Source organism: Oenanthe melanoleuca, chromosome 1A (genome assembly GCF_029582105.1).
Source record: "Oenanthe melanoleuca isolate GR-GAL-2019-014 chromosome 1A, OMel1.0, whole genome shotgun sequence".
In the NCBI taxonomy this organism is placed as follows: Eukaryota; Metazoa; Chordata; class Aves; order Passeriformes; family Muscicapidae; genus Oenanthe; species Oenanthe melanoleuca.
In genome coordinates this window covers 67,630,107-67,642,968 of record NC_079334.1, presented here as the reverse complement: position 1 = coordinate 67,642,968, position 12,862 = coordinate 67,630,107, and the positions used below count along the sequence as shown (strand labels likewise).

Below are 12,862 nucleotides of genomic sequence, written 5' to 3'. Positions count from 1 at the left end.
AGTGGGTTCAGATCAATAAACATCAGAAGCAATTAATAGATGCATATTGATTGTTACACTTTTATTTGCCATTCTGATTTTCTGTTGTCTCTTTCCCTGGTAGAAATGCACTCTGTACTAACTAGAAGGGAACTCCTACAATCCCATGCACCACAACTACACTACTCTTTAAAATAAGCACATTATTTATGTGAACATATAAAATGTTCCACTTCCACACAGCACAACTTCCCTTTCTATTTGCAAATTGCTCCTGAGAGTTGTGAGCTGGTCAGGAGTTTATTTGCCAGTAGTTAACAAATGATTTTTGGACTGCAGAGTTGTTGTAGCTTTTTCCAACCTTAATTTCAAATAGGTTTTGTTTTTTGTTTTTTTCCCATCTAGCAATACTCTCAAAAGAGCTCTCCAGTAGGTTTGACAGTCCACAGAGAGAAGCTCCTGACATATAGATAGCCCTGGCCTGCAGCAAAGAGTCTTTCATTTCCACCTATTACAGGGGAGCCATAAATTCTGGGGTACCTCAGTCCTGCTCTTTTCACTGCCACTGAACTTCCCAGACACAGCAAAATGACCCAAAGCCATTCTGAGATTTAATTCTGCCCATTTGTCCCTTTTCTTCCTCCTCCTGCTGAAAACTCTGCATATGTTCTGTAATTTCCAGCCATATAAAACAATCATAAAAAGCCTCTGGTAGGAAAGAGCTGTTGTTAAACCCTTAATTCCTAAATATAAATCTTTCTGTTCAGGGAGGCGAGGGTTGTGTCTGGACTCTGCCAAATATATTGGGAAGAGCTGCTCTGATTTGGAGCTGAGCATTTCCACAAGTCTCATCACTCACTGAATAAACACAATTTGACCATTTAAAAACATTCCCAGAGGAGAAAAATAAAGAAAACTCAACACTATCACTTTGCTGGTGCTCAGAATGAAGACAGAGAGCTCCACATTTATTCCCTGAAAGAAAACCCACAGTTCCAGGGATGGTGAATTCTTAACAGTGCCCCCTCGTAGAAAGTGGTTTAACATCTATAAAACCAGCCCATAAACATCATGTCACACCCCTCAGGAGAACAGCTTCATGCCCTTGAAATATTCCCAGTTTTTATCTTCAGCCCCAAGGAAGGCAGCCACTGCTGCAGGGTTGGCTGACACTTTATATCCAAATAAAAATGGTTTGAAAATGGATCAAGGATGCAGGAGGAGCTGCTGGTGGTGTTGGTTTGGAGGCAGAGTGTGAGATATGTCAGCTCACACAGGCTGGAAAACGGGATTGTTGTGGTTTTTCACTTTGGGACAAAGGGGAGGGCAAGGTTTTGGTACCACTTTAGTGCAAATAGGCTTTCCCTTCTCCAGCCAAGAAATTATAGACTTGGAAGGGGAAAAGAAGCAAAGAGAAAGTTTCCCAAATATTATGGTTGTTGTTATTTGTTAGCATTTGACCCAGCAGAAGATGTGGGACTTCAGGAGGTAAAAGAAGAGGTGCCCAGAGTGGTCAGATCCAGATGCAGTTTATCTTGTAGGCTGAAAAGACAATTTGTTAATAACATTATTAATTTATTAGAAAGAAAATTACAAGCCTGAAAGGGAATTTCATGTGGAAAAAGGGATGTTATGAGAAACAAAAGTTTTGATATTCAGCAAAATTTAGATTGGTTTATTTTATATAGACAGAGCAAGCAGAGTGCTGGGGATAAATGGGGGACACTGCCCACTCCATGCTCCACCCAACTTTGGTTTGCAGCTCCCTTTTATATATTTCTTGTAGTCATCAATAATTGTTTTTTTTTTTTTTTTTTTTTTTTGTTATTTTGCCAGGTAAGCAGTGGTGGTCTGTGGGCTCGCTGCACAATGAGTCTCTAAAAAATTTGTCAATCCCACAGATAACCATCTGCTCTTGGTAGACAAGAAATGGCAGAAATTGGTAAAAAATTGGTCTCAGGGATAGGCTGCAATTGATTACACAAAGGCAGGAAAGCTGATTTTGCAGGATCTGTTGTGCTGTGTGAAATCCTTGTTTTGCAAGCTGTCAGTAGATACAACTTCTTTAGAAAACATAAAATTTGTAACAGAGAGATTTAAACCAAAATGATTTAATCATATATTTTCCTTTCTTTAGTGTCATGCTTCATTTCAGACCTAAGTATTCTGGATTATACAAACCCCAATATTTTTATGATTAACACGAATTTTTTATCAATTATCACAGGGATGAGGCACCAGCTCAGGGCCAGGGCTGCAGCAAGGCCCTGGGGCACTCACCCCGCAGCACACAGGGAATCAGGGAATTGTTCGGGTTGGAAAAGTCGAGTCCAACCATCCCCAGCACTGCCAAGGCCATCGATGTCCCCAAGTGCCACCTCCACAGGGTTTGGAATCACTGCAGGGATGGAGACTCCACCCCTGCCTGGGCAGCCCATTCCAATGAGCCACAAGGTCCCTCCTGACCCCCTTTTCTCCAAGCTGAGCCCCTTCCCAGCTCCCTCAGCCGCTCCTCAGAGGATTTTCTGGCAGGTGTTCGCGTACCGGGCAGATTCAGGGACGGAAATGACTACACTACCCAGAACGCACCGCGCGGACGGGCACTCCCGCCCCCTTCCTTCTTCTCCGCAGAGCATCACGGGACTTGTAGTTCTCGCTCCCCTCGTGAAGTTCGCCCCGAAAAAGTTCCCGCACCTTTCCGGGTACCTGTCGCTCCCCAACAGAGGGGCTGCGCCGTTTCCATGGCGACGCGCGGGCTCAGCCAATAGGCAGAGGCGTTCTACGGGCGGGAGCGCGCGGCCGGCCAATGGGAAGCGGCGTTGCTGCGGGGCGCGCTGGCAGCGCGCTCGCCGAGTCTCCTTGGGGCCCGTCCGTGTGTCCGCGGGCCGAGATGGGCGGCGGCAGCAGCACCCGGCGCGTCACCTTCGAGGCGGACGAGAATGAGAATATCACCGTGGTCAAGGGCGTGCGGGTGAGCGCGGGGCCGGCCCGGGGCTTGGCCTGGCCCCGGCTCCCCTTCCCACCCTGCCTCTGCCTTCTCCCTCCCCCTCGTCCCTGTCTCTGGCCGTCCCCGCTCCTGTGGCGCTTCCCTCGCTCTCCCGCAGTGATTTCCCATCTCTGCAGCCCAGAGGGGGTTCGGAGCCGTGTGCCCCGCGTGGTGACCCGTGCTAGGGGGAATCTGTGCTGCAGGACTGGGTTTGTCTTCCCTGACCTCCACAGCAGCTCCTCCCTTTCCATGTGCTGCTCCCTGCACGCTGCGATCCAACTTCCTGTGCCCGCTTCTCTCTCTCCTCATCGGTCACAGCGAGATTTGGGTCGGAAGGGACATTAAAGAACATCCTGCCATGGCAAGGACATCTTCCAGTATTCCAGGTTGCTCCAAATCCCGTCCAGATTGGTTTTGGACGCTGTCAGAGATGGGGCAGCCACATCCAGTTCCAGGGCAGGTGGCAGGAATGTCACCCCTGCTGTCTGTAATGTCCTAGGAATTGTTTCCGTGTCAGGCACTGTGATACCAGGAGTGATAAAAACTTATCATTTCTTGCTGCTTTTAGAGAAGAGAGGTGTAGGAGGAGCCCTGAGATTTCATTCTGTTTCAGCAAACTGATAACTTCCATCTCTGGTTATTTAATGCTCTTGAATAAATAGATGGCAGTGATATAAATGTAATATAATTTATATATTCCATGTAGAGTGAAGCTCATGTGCTCTGAAACATGGCCCAGAGAAGCTGGGGCTGCCCCTGGATCCCTGGAAGTGTCCAAGGCCAGGTTGGACAGGGTTTGGAGTATCCTGGGATAGTGAAAGGTGTCCCTGCCCATGGCTGGGGGTGCAGTCAAAAGTTCTTTAAACTCTCTTCCAACCTAAATAATTCTGTGATTTGATGACAGAAGCTGGAAACCAGAAGTTCTCATGCTAATAATTCCTGCCCTTTTGTTAATTTTATCATGGGCTTCCACAGATCTGTAACTGAGGCTGCTCTTACTCTGGTGGGTTCAGAATTTGAGTATTTTTCTATGTGCTTGTGTCAACATTGGAATGAACTTTGTGTTTGACTGTGACCACTTGTGTTGCACAAGTCCTTGGAGGGCTTTCCCTGGATGAAATTCTTCCTGGGTTGAGTGCTCTGCACCTCAGAAAGGCAAATTAAATCACTGAGAAAGACAAAAATGCTGATTAATTACCAGCAACACATCCAAAAGTGTTATTTCCTTTACTTTTCCTGTATCCTCTGTCAGAGCCAAAATCATGTTGTGTTTAATTGTTGGGAGCACTCACCTCAGAAATAAGGGAATTGTTTTGTGCTGGGGATTGAATTTTAGCAGCTGTCATGTCATGTAGAGAAGCTTTAAGCTCTGTTTTTATCAAGTTTTATTGTCTTTGGAGGGGAAATGGGGATAAGGAAGGAACTAAAGTGTGACCCTGTTGTGTTTTGCAGTTGTCTGACAGTGTCATCGATCGGATGAAGGAACCCAGTGGGAGACAGCACCGAGGATCAGGTGCAGGTTTGCTCCTGCTTTGCAGCTTTTAATGTGAAAAATGTGAAAAAAGAAATCAGATGTGCCCTTCAGAGCATCCTAATGAACTCATTGCCCTTTTGCAGGGATGAGTTTTTTGACATTAACTTTTCGGCTCATCTTTAGCTTGTAGCCTTTTAGAGGAGTTAAGTTCCTCTTTGTTTTCTTCTGGCTGACATTCAAGTGTAAAACACAAATTAGGCTTGGCTTTCCATGCTGTTATCCATTGTTAAAGACTTAAAAAACTCCACAACACTCCAGAAGAAGCAAATAACCAAATGTGTCTTGAGTTCTGAAGGGAAAATTCTTGGTCCTTTAATCAAAGCTGACTTTTAGTCTGGGAAAGTTCTGCTGAAAGACACTTAAGCAAACATTAAAAGGAAAATGTGCTCTTTTCCTACCCTGGAATGGTGGAAATAAGTGATGTACAACTCACACAGATCAATGGCTTTCTTAACTTTTTATATTTCATTATTGAGGGCTGTTGAAATGCATCAAACCTCGTGCCAGGAATGCTCTAATTTAAAATCCTTCAGCACAGCAAGCACGACACAGCTGCTGCAGGAGTGAGGAGCAGTGGCACAGATTGGAACAGCTGATTTGGGGACTCCCAGAAACCTGGAAGGTTCAAAAAAGGCTCTTGTCAGTGTTCCAGAAATGGTCATGAGAGCAGAATTCCCATGCTTACAGGAAATCCCAATAAACTCAGCACTGATTGAACACCAGTCCTGTGGCAGCCTTGCAGCAAGACTTGAGTACACAGAATTTAGCATCTTTCTTTTTCTGGAGCATAAATTTGGTTTCCTTTTAATTGGAGTGGTCTATCCCAGAATCCCAGAGTGATTGAGGTTGGAAGGAACTTAAAAGATCCCTTCATTCCAATCCCCTGCAATGGCAACCATGGATTGAGAATCTTTTTAAATTTTTTTAAATTGTACCTTTTTCATTGTGTCTTCACCGTGGTGAAGAAATTATTCCAGATAAAGGACTTTTATAGTACAGGACTATAGGACTGTACTTTTTTTTTTTTTTTTTGTACTACTTTTTATAGGACTTTTATAGTAAGACTTGCTTGTCTTACCTGCTTTCCCTGTGGTGTTTCTTGTTCATCCTTAAATGAGAATTATGGGAATGGTCTTGGGAGGAAGCTGCTGGGATTTTGGGGTGTGGGAGGGCTGTAAAACTCCAGGAATTTTCTGCTAATTCACACTGTTGAATGTCCTGAGCTTTCATTTTTGTTTCTATGTGGAAAATACTGCTTTTTAATTTTTTTTGTTGGTTAGTTGGTGGGTTTTTTAATTTGTTTTGGGTTTGGATCCCTGGCAGTGTTCAAGGCCAGGCTGGACATTGGGGCTGGGGGCAGCTGGGACAGTGGGAGGTGTCCCTGCCATGGCAGGGGTGGAATTAAAAACAATTTAAGCTCCTTCCAACCCCAGCTCTTCCAGGATTCCAATAATTGTTCAACCTTCTCAAGCTTGGAAAACCTCAAGTGTATTTTTCCTTTAAGAACTTGTGATGTTGGTGAAGTGCTGCTGCATCCCAGACAAATAACACTTTACAAAAATAAGAAAAGATGTCTAGAGGGAGAAACATTAGAGCTCTTAAAGCCAGCCCTTTCTTCCAGGCAAGCCTGTGATAGCTTTTGGTGGAGGAATAATGGATTCAGTTACATGAAAGAATGTGTCTTGTTGCTTGCCAATAATGATGAATTTATTGACTTCAGTTTGGGGTCAGAAAATGAAATTACATCCACTTACAATGAAATCTGACATCTAAAGACAATGTCTGAAAGCATCTCAGCTTGCTTGGCTCACTTGCTGGCTTCTGAGTAATATTAAATGCACTAAAATATTTAACAAGTGTAAAATCTTTCAAGTCTGTCTGTAATTCCTAAAGCAATATTGATGGAAAGTAATTTGGTCAGATGAATTTTTTTTTTTTTTTTCCTGGGTGTGTGTTATACCTAAAGCTTCAGACACAGGGAATGGTTTAATTCATTTTAGCTTGGTGGATATTGGAAAAACTAATAGTTTATTGGGGGGGAAAAGAAGAATAAATGCTTAAATTATCAAGAGTATCAGTATCTCTAGACAGTAATTTTTTTCCCCCTTTTGCAGAAACAGATTCTGTTAAGGGCACAGAGGGTTTTTCTCCTTTTTTAAACTGTATTTATTATTATGTCCTCATTAAATAAATCAGCCAAAGCCCCCTGTCACAAAATATTGTGTAGGGGTGTAGGAAATGAGCCCTGCTGGTGCCTCTCAGCAGCTGGGTCACTCCTTGCTTGTTTTCATGGATTAATTTTTGTGGATTGTTGTCCTTTTTTTGTGTTGCTGTTTGGTTTTGGGTGGAGTTCCAGCAGCTTGTGCTAGTCAGAAATGTATAAAGATATTATTGGGATGTTCAGGAATGAGGATTTCAAGTGTTGGGTTCTAATTAGAGACAAACTCAGGATTTAACTGAGCTTTAGGAGAACAAACTTCACCTTTTGGTTGTGGGGTCACATAGGAGAAAGCTCTCAGGGACACATTTGGGGAAGGTGGGAGATCCTTAAGCACATCCTATTCCTGGTGCATGGAAGCACATTCCAGTACTCAGGAAAATTAGGATTACTAATTTTTTAAAATGTAATATTTTGGAAGAGTTGTAGCATGTCCTGATGATATTAGTAATTATGGATAGCTGGATACTGCATGAAAAACTGAATTTAAAACTGGAATGTCTCAGGAGAAACAAGAGAGAGGCTCTGCAGGATTGCTTGTGAGAATTATTTTGTGTTTTCACTTTCTGTGAGCACCTGGAAGTTGAGAGAGTTGGGCTGAATTTCTGCCAGTTAAGCAAGAATCCTCTGCAAATAAACCCTGGCAGTTCTTTGCCCTTTCATGTATTAATTGCTTCCATCCACCTTTTTGTTCCAACAGCACTTTTTCTCTGCATGAACTGAAAGGTGAAATAAACTGACATTTGTGATGTTACTTTTTAGAATTCCTCATATTTTTAGAACAGGAAAAAAACCAGAGGTTTGGCAGTGCCTGGGTTGATTCCCTTTGCTGTGAGACACCTGGAAAGCTCAGGAAGTTCCTGATGTGGATTTTCCACCTTCCTTCCTGCAGCAGGAGCCAGGGGAGCTTGGGTTTTGCTTTTGTGTTTATTTGCTCTCCTCTCTTTACAGCTCTGGAAATTCTTTCTAAAAAGAGTTTTAAAACTGGAAACCTGAAATAAATTGAGTTGCACCCTCAGGTAACGCTGAGATGGTTGTGGATCACAAGGCCACGATTTGCTTGTTACAAATAATTATTTTTATGCTTAATAATAATATTCTGCTACTTTTTTGTCACAGAGTTTCTTTGCAGAGGTGTGCCCTGACATCCTTTGGGTTAAAGGTAGTGATGGAAGTGTTTTATTACCCAAAGGTGAAACATCTTGTAACTCACCAGGCTGCCAAAGGTGCCAGAGTTTTAGTGCTGGCAGTGCAACAGCAAATCTTTAGTGGAGCTTGACATTCCTGCCACTGGATTGCAGAAATGTGGGAAGATGGAATTGTGTGAGTTGGAGGAAGTGCTGCAGAAATTCAAGTTTTTGCTGTCTAGGTGATGTGAAGGTGTTCTGTGGGTGCTTTCAGGTGGCTGGGTGAGCTCTTGTCACATGGTGCTGAAATTCCAGGGGAAAACTGGCAAATCATGGGAATTGAATGTGGAGAAGATCCATAATTGTGTTTTGGAGTGTGTCCCATCCCTGGCAGTGCCCAAGGCCAGGCTGGATTGGGCTTGGAGCACCCTGGGACAGTGAAGGTGTCCCTGCTGTGGCAGGGGTGGCACTGGATGGGCTTTAAGGTCCCTTCCAACCCAAACCATTCCATGAATGTCTACAACCTGAATTTCCATCTTGCAAGGCATGAGTGAAAAAGCTGGATTACTTTCTGGTATTCCCAGGAATTTGTCAGACATTTGTTCCAGACATTTGTCTCATTCCCAAGCAGCATTTGAATCTCCACTGAAGCACTGCTGTTGGGATTTCAGCAGCCCTGCACCTCTGGGCTGCCTGATTTAGTTGTTTCCTGAGTTCTGAGACATCTCCTGAGGTATTTTATACTAAAGGCAAGCAGGAATAAAAGGCAAAAGGTGTTGGAACATGTGGTGTTTTTAACCTTTTTATATTTAATTGATGTTACAATGAACTTCATCTGCTCATGTCTCTTATTATCCTAACGTGGTGTGCAGTGACCTGAACCACCAGAAATTCCCCACAAGAACAGTTTAAATATATATTTAAATAGATTTAAATGTGCTCCAAGAAATGCTACCTGTGTTAACATGAACCTGGAGTTTGACATGATACAAATTTGGGTTGGTTGAAGAAAGTTTTTTACAGGGTTTCCAGAGAAGCTGTGGCTGCTCCTGGATCCCTGGAAGTGTCCAAGGCCAGGTTGGAGCACCTGGGACAGTGGAAGGTGTCCCTGGAAGGGCACTGGACCAGCTGAAAAGTCCAAATTCCATCCCAAACCATTCTGGGAATCTGTGTTTCTGTGACTCTGCAGCTGACAGGCCAGGTCAGATGTAGCAGGGGTTTCTCTGACTCTCCTTTCCTCTTTTTGTTTCTTGGAATTAAATAATCCTGCTCAACTTTATATGGAAAAAGTGGCCCCAGTGTGGGAGGCATTGAAGGCTGGAATTGCAATGAGTGATTCCCAGCTCCCCCTCTGCTCCCACTGGTGCTTTATTGGTTTTTATTCTGTGGAACTAAAGAAACAAATTTTGAGGTTTCCAAGGGTTCTGCAAATGAAGGAATTCAGTTTTTCAGTCTGTGGGATTGAGCAGTGGTTTTGTTTTGTTTCCCTACATGACAGCCAGAGCAAAAGCCAATTTATCCCATGACTATTGTCAGATATCAGGGGAACATTTAATTGATTTAATGGTTTCTTATTTTACAACTGGTGGAAAACTTGGGCTGTTCCAGATAATATTTAAAGGAAGAGCCCTGGATGTGCCAGGTCCTGTTCTCCTATGTGGAAATAAATAGGTCTCAGGCACACTCATTGCAGTGACAGTCACTTTCTTCTGTAGTTTTTGCCTTTTACAAATGATTTTCTGTGTGTGGCTTCTTGCAGAGAAGCAGAATTTATTTTTCAAGGAGCCTTCATTTAGAAACCTTGCTTTTTGTTTCCATCTATTCTTAGAAGCAGGTAATTTTTATGTACTGCCTTCCATGTGCTTTTTGGGTCTCTGGTGGATTTGGGGAAATTAAATTTCATGCTATTCTGCTTTAGGCTGCCTGTGCTCTATTAGGGTTTGCTGAGTGCAGACATTGCCTCTCCAAATCTTGTGTAGCACACAAATAAAGGGATTTTTGTTGTAGCTGCTGTTTAACAAGCACATCCAAAGTATTTGCTTAGCAATGGTTTGTGAGTTAAAAGTTAAAACCTTCTGCTTTTTATTATGGGAGCACAAGATTTGTGCTTGTTAAAATCTCATCTTCCAGTGCTTAGCAGGAAAATCATTTTGGAAAACAACTGCTGGTGGCTGGTGTGTGATTCTTGTATTAATTTCTACCAAGTACAGTTCAGGAGGAAGAATTAAGTTCATGGAACCCTTTGCAAAACATCAGGAAATAATGAGTTTTAAGGATTGAATCTTTATGCATTTATGGATGGAAGTGGTGCCATTGCTTTGTACTAGTTCTGAGTAAATTATTTTGTAGTTAAATCCTGACAAAGCTTTAGGACTTTGAGCCCAGCCTTAGGCTCAGCTTGCTGAAAATGCAACCAGAGTTTATCTGCTGTTTATGAGCCAGACTTGTGTGGCAGGGTTTTTGAGTTTGGGGGTTTTTATGTGGGTTAAAATTAATTAAAAACCTATCTAACAACATGTTGGTTTTTTTCCCTTTCATTTGTCCTTTATTTTGGTTACTTTATGCATTAAAAATCAGAATTTGATGGAAGGAAATGCCTGTTTGGGACCCATTTTTCACAGTCTTTGTTAGAAATCTCCCATGTGTGTTGTTGCAGAATTGTCTGTTCTGTCCTACTCCTCTTTTGTCCTTCAGAGAGACCTTGCTGGGATTAAAGGTCAGAAAGCCCAGATAGTTGGCTCAGATAAAGAGCTTTGTAATTTAAGGGATTGTTGGAATAGAAATCATTTGGAGCAGTTTGAATGATTTTTTTTTTTTTTAATCCTAAAGACCAAAATAAAAACCAGTGACAATTTTAACGAGATAAACCCAATGAGTAAATTAAAACTGTTTGATTTCACCAACACAAGTCTTGATAGCACCAAGCAAAGAAATTATTTTTGTGCTGTGCAGAATCCTCTCTGGTTTTATAGTACAACAGATATTCTCATCCAGATTTATCTTTGCTCTGACTGAAGAAGGAGTTTAAGTGCATTTGTTTCCTTTCTGTTATTGAAAACCAGCTCTTGTTAAATGTAACACGACTTCAGCAGCACGAGGAGACCTCCAAGTAATAAAACCTTTCAGTTTTAATAGTAAATTGCTACTTTTCTTCCCATGCCAATTTATTTACAGAGAGAGACTCCTCAGTGTGGTAGAAAAGAACACTTGAAATGGACGATTTAATCGCATTAAGATGAAAAGAAAAGCTTTGTTTTATTCTTTCATCTTCAGGCTGCAGCAAAGTGTTCCTGAAGCTCTTCATTACTTGTCAGCTGAGGCAGGTTAAGTGTTTTGTTGGTGCTGCTGCTTGAAAGCTTTGTGCAGTTGTTTTTTAGTTAAACAGGAGGTACCACTTAGAGATCCTTTTCCTCAGCCTCAAGGGAATGGGAAAAACTTTTATTGCCACTGTTTTTTTCCCCCCCATTTTGCTTTGTTTGTGTTCTGATCTCTTTGACTTTCAGTGATGTCATATTAAAGTTTTGGCCAGCACCAGGCTGAAAATTTGGTTTCAGATATTCCTTCCTGTTGGTTGAAATTGAAATTTAAGAAATAAGGAAAGGACATTTCTTCCTTTTTTTTTATTTTTTTATTTTTTTCAAGGTTTGTTGTGTGCCTCTGGCAATGCTTCACAGAGCCAATTTATCAGATTCTCATTTTTAGCTTCATTAACCACGTTTGATTTCACCTCATGTTAATCACCTAAAAACAAGCATTTCATCTCAGCTGCTTTTTGAGGCTGGGAGATGGTGGTTCTTCCCAGAAAGATTCTGCTTCTCCTTTTATCTCTGGAACTTTTTACTGAAGGAGTTGAATGGTTCATCCAAGATGCTTCACTTTTAGTTTTCCTCCTTTTCCTTTTCCTTTTCCTTTTCCTTTTCCTTTTCCTTTTCCTTTTCCTTTTCCTTTTCCTTTTCCTTTTCCTTTTCCTTTTCCTTTTCCTTTTCCTTTTCCTTTTCCTTTTCCTTTTCCTTTTCCTTTTCCTTTTCCTTTTTCCTTTTTCCTTTTTCCTTTTTCCTTTTCCTTTCTCTCCATTCCATTTCCATATTTCACCTCTTCAACTTCTTTTTTCCCCATAGTATCTTGGTTTTCTCCCTGCTCAAAATTTATAACACTAAAAAACCACCATTTGTAGGAAGTATTGCATCAGCTGAGCCCATCATTGGTACAAGTGGTTTTTATTAGCAGATCTCATTGCAAATCATTAAAAATGCAGGTGTGGGAATAATGATGTTGTGAGAATTTCAAGCATTTCAGCATTATCTTTTATTTTCATACAATTCCTGAATAATGGAAATAACCATAAACATCATAATTACATATTATTTACAGCCTGTTTTCAGTTATTATTGAAAACAGCAATAAAGGGCTGAATATTGGGCTGAAAACACAGGTTTTAAAGTTGACAATGCTGTAGCTGTGTGCTGATAATTCAATAAAAAAACTGGTTTTGCTGGAGTTGGAGAAAAAGCATCAAAATGTGTGTAAATCACCTCCAGTTTCCTTGAGAGAAAGAAATCCTTGTGCCTGTGCAAGGAGTTACTTGAAGGTACAGATATTTGAAATGTGAATATTGGCTATTTCTAAGCTGACTTCTTGGCTCCTGCTGTTAATATTACATGAAAGAAATGTTTTTTTTCACTTGGTCACTGAATTCACTTCCAGATTATTCTCCAAAATAAACAAGCTGCTGTATGGGGTGTTGGAATATGGAAATCTTGTCTTCAAGGAATAAGGAAATACTTGGAAATTCTCCTTTTTAAAAGAGATTCTTATGTCCAGAACGTTGTACAAATGTTTAAATTCTTTCCCTCATCCCTTCTCCAGTCAGCAATTCCAAGCCTGAACGTGCTGGAGTTTCCATCAGAGCTGAATAAACAAATTTTACAATTATGGTTTTCTCTGCTCTGATGGATCCTTTGTAGCAGCCTCTTGTTATCACCTGACTGAATGAACAGGAGATGAGATTTGAGCACACC

General features: G+C 41.6%; 1 protein-coding gene across 2 annotated transcripts in view; it reads left to right on the top strand.

Annotated features, from left to right (window-relative positions):
- The first annotated feature begins 2,648 nt into the window (after positions 1-2,648).
- The window catches only part of CHCHD3 (coiled-coil-helix-coiled-coil-helix domain containing 3), a 121,300-nt gene continuing 111,086 nt past the window's right edge, over positions 2,649-12,862 (top strand). The window contains exons 1-2 of one of the 2 annotated variants that reach the window (XM_056482454.1): positions 2,649-2,950; positions 4,418-4,484. In XM_056482454.1, the coding sequence (XP_056338429.1) occupies positions 2,786-2,950; positions 4,418-4,484 (232 nt within the window). In that variant the 5' untranslated portion in view covers positions 2,649-2,785. The remainder of the gene's footprint in view (positions 2,951-4,417; positions 4,485-12,862) is intronic. The other variant, XM_056482455.1, reaches the window with a different exon arrangement.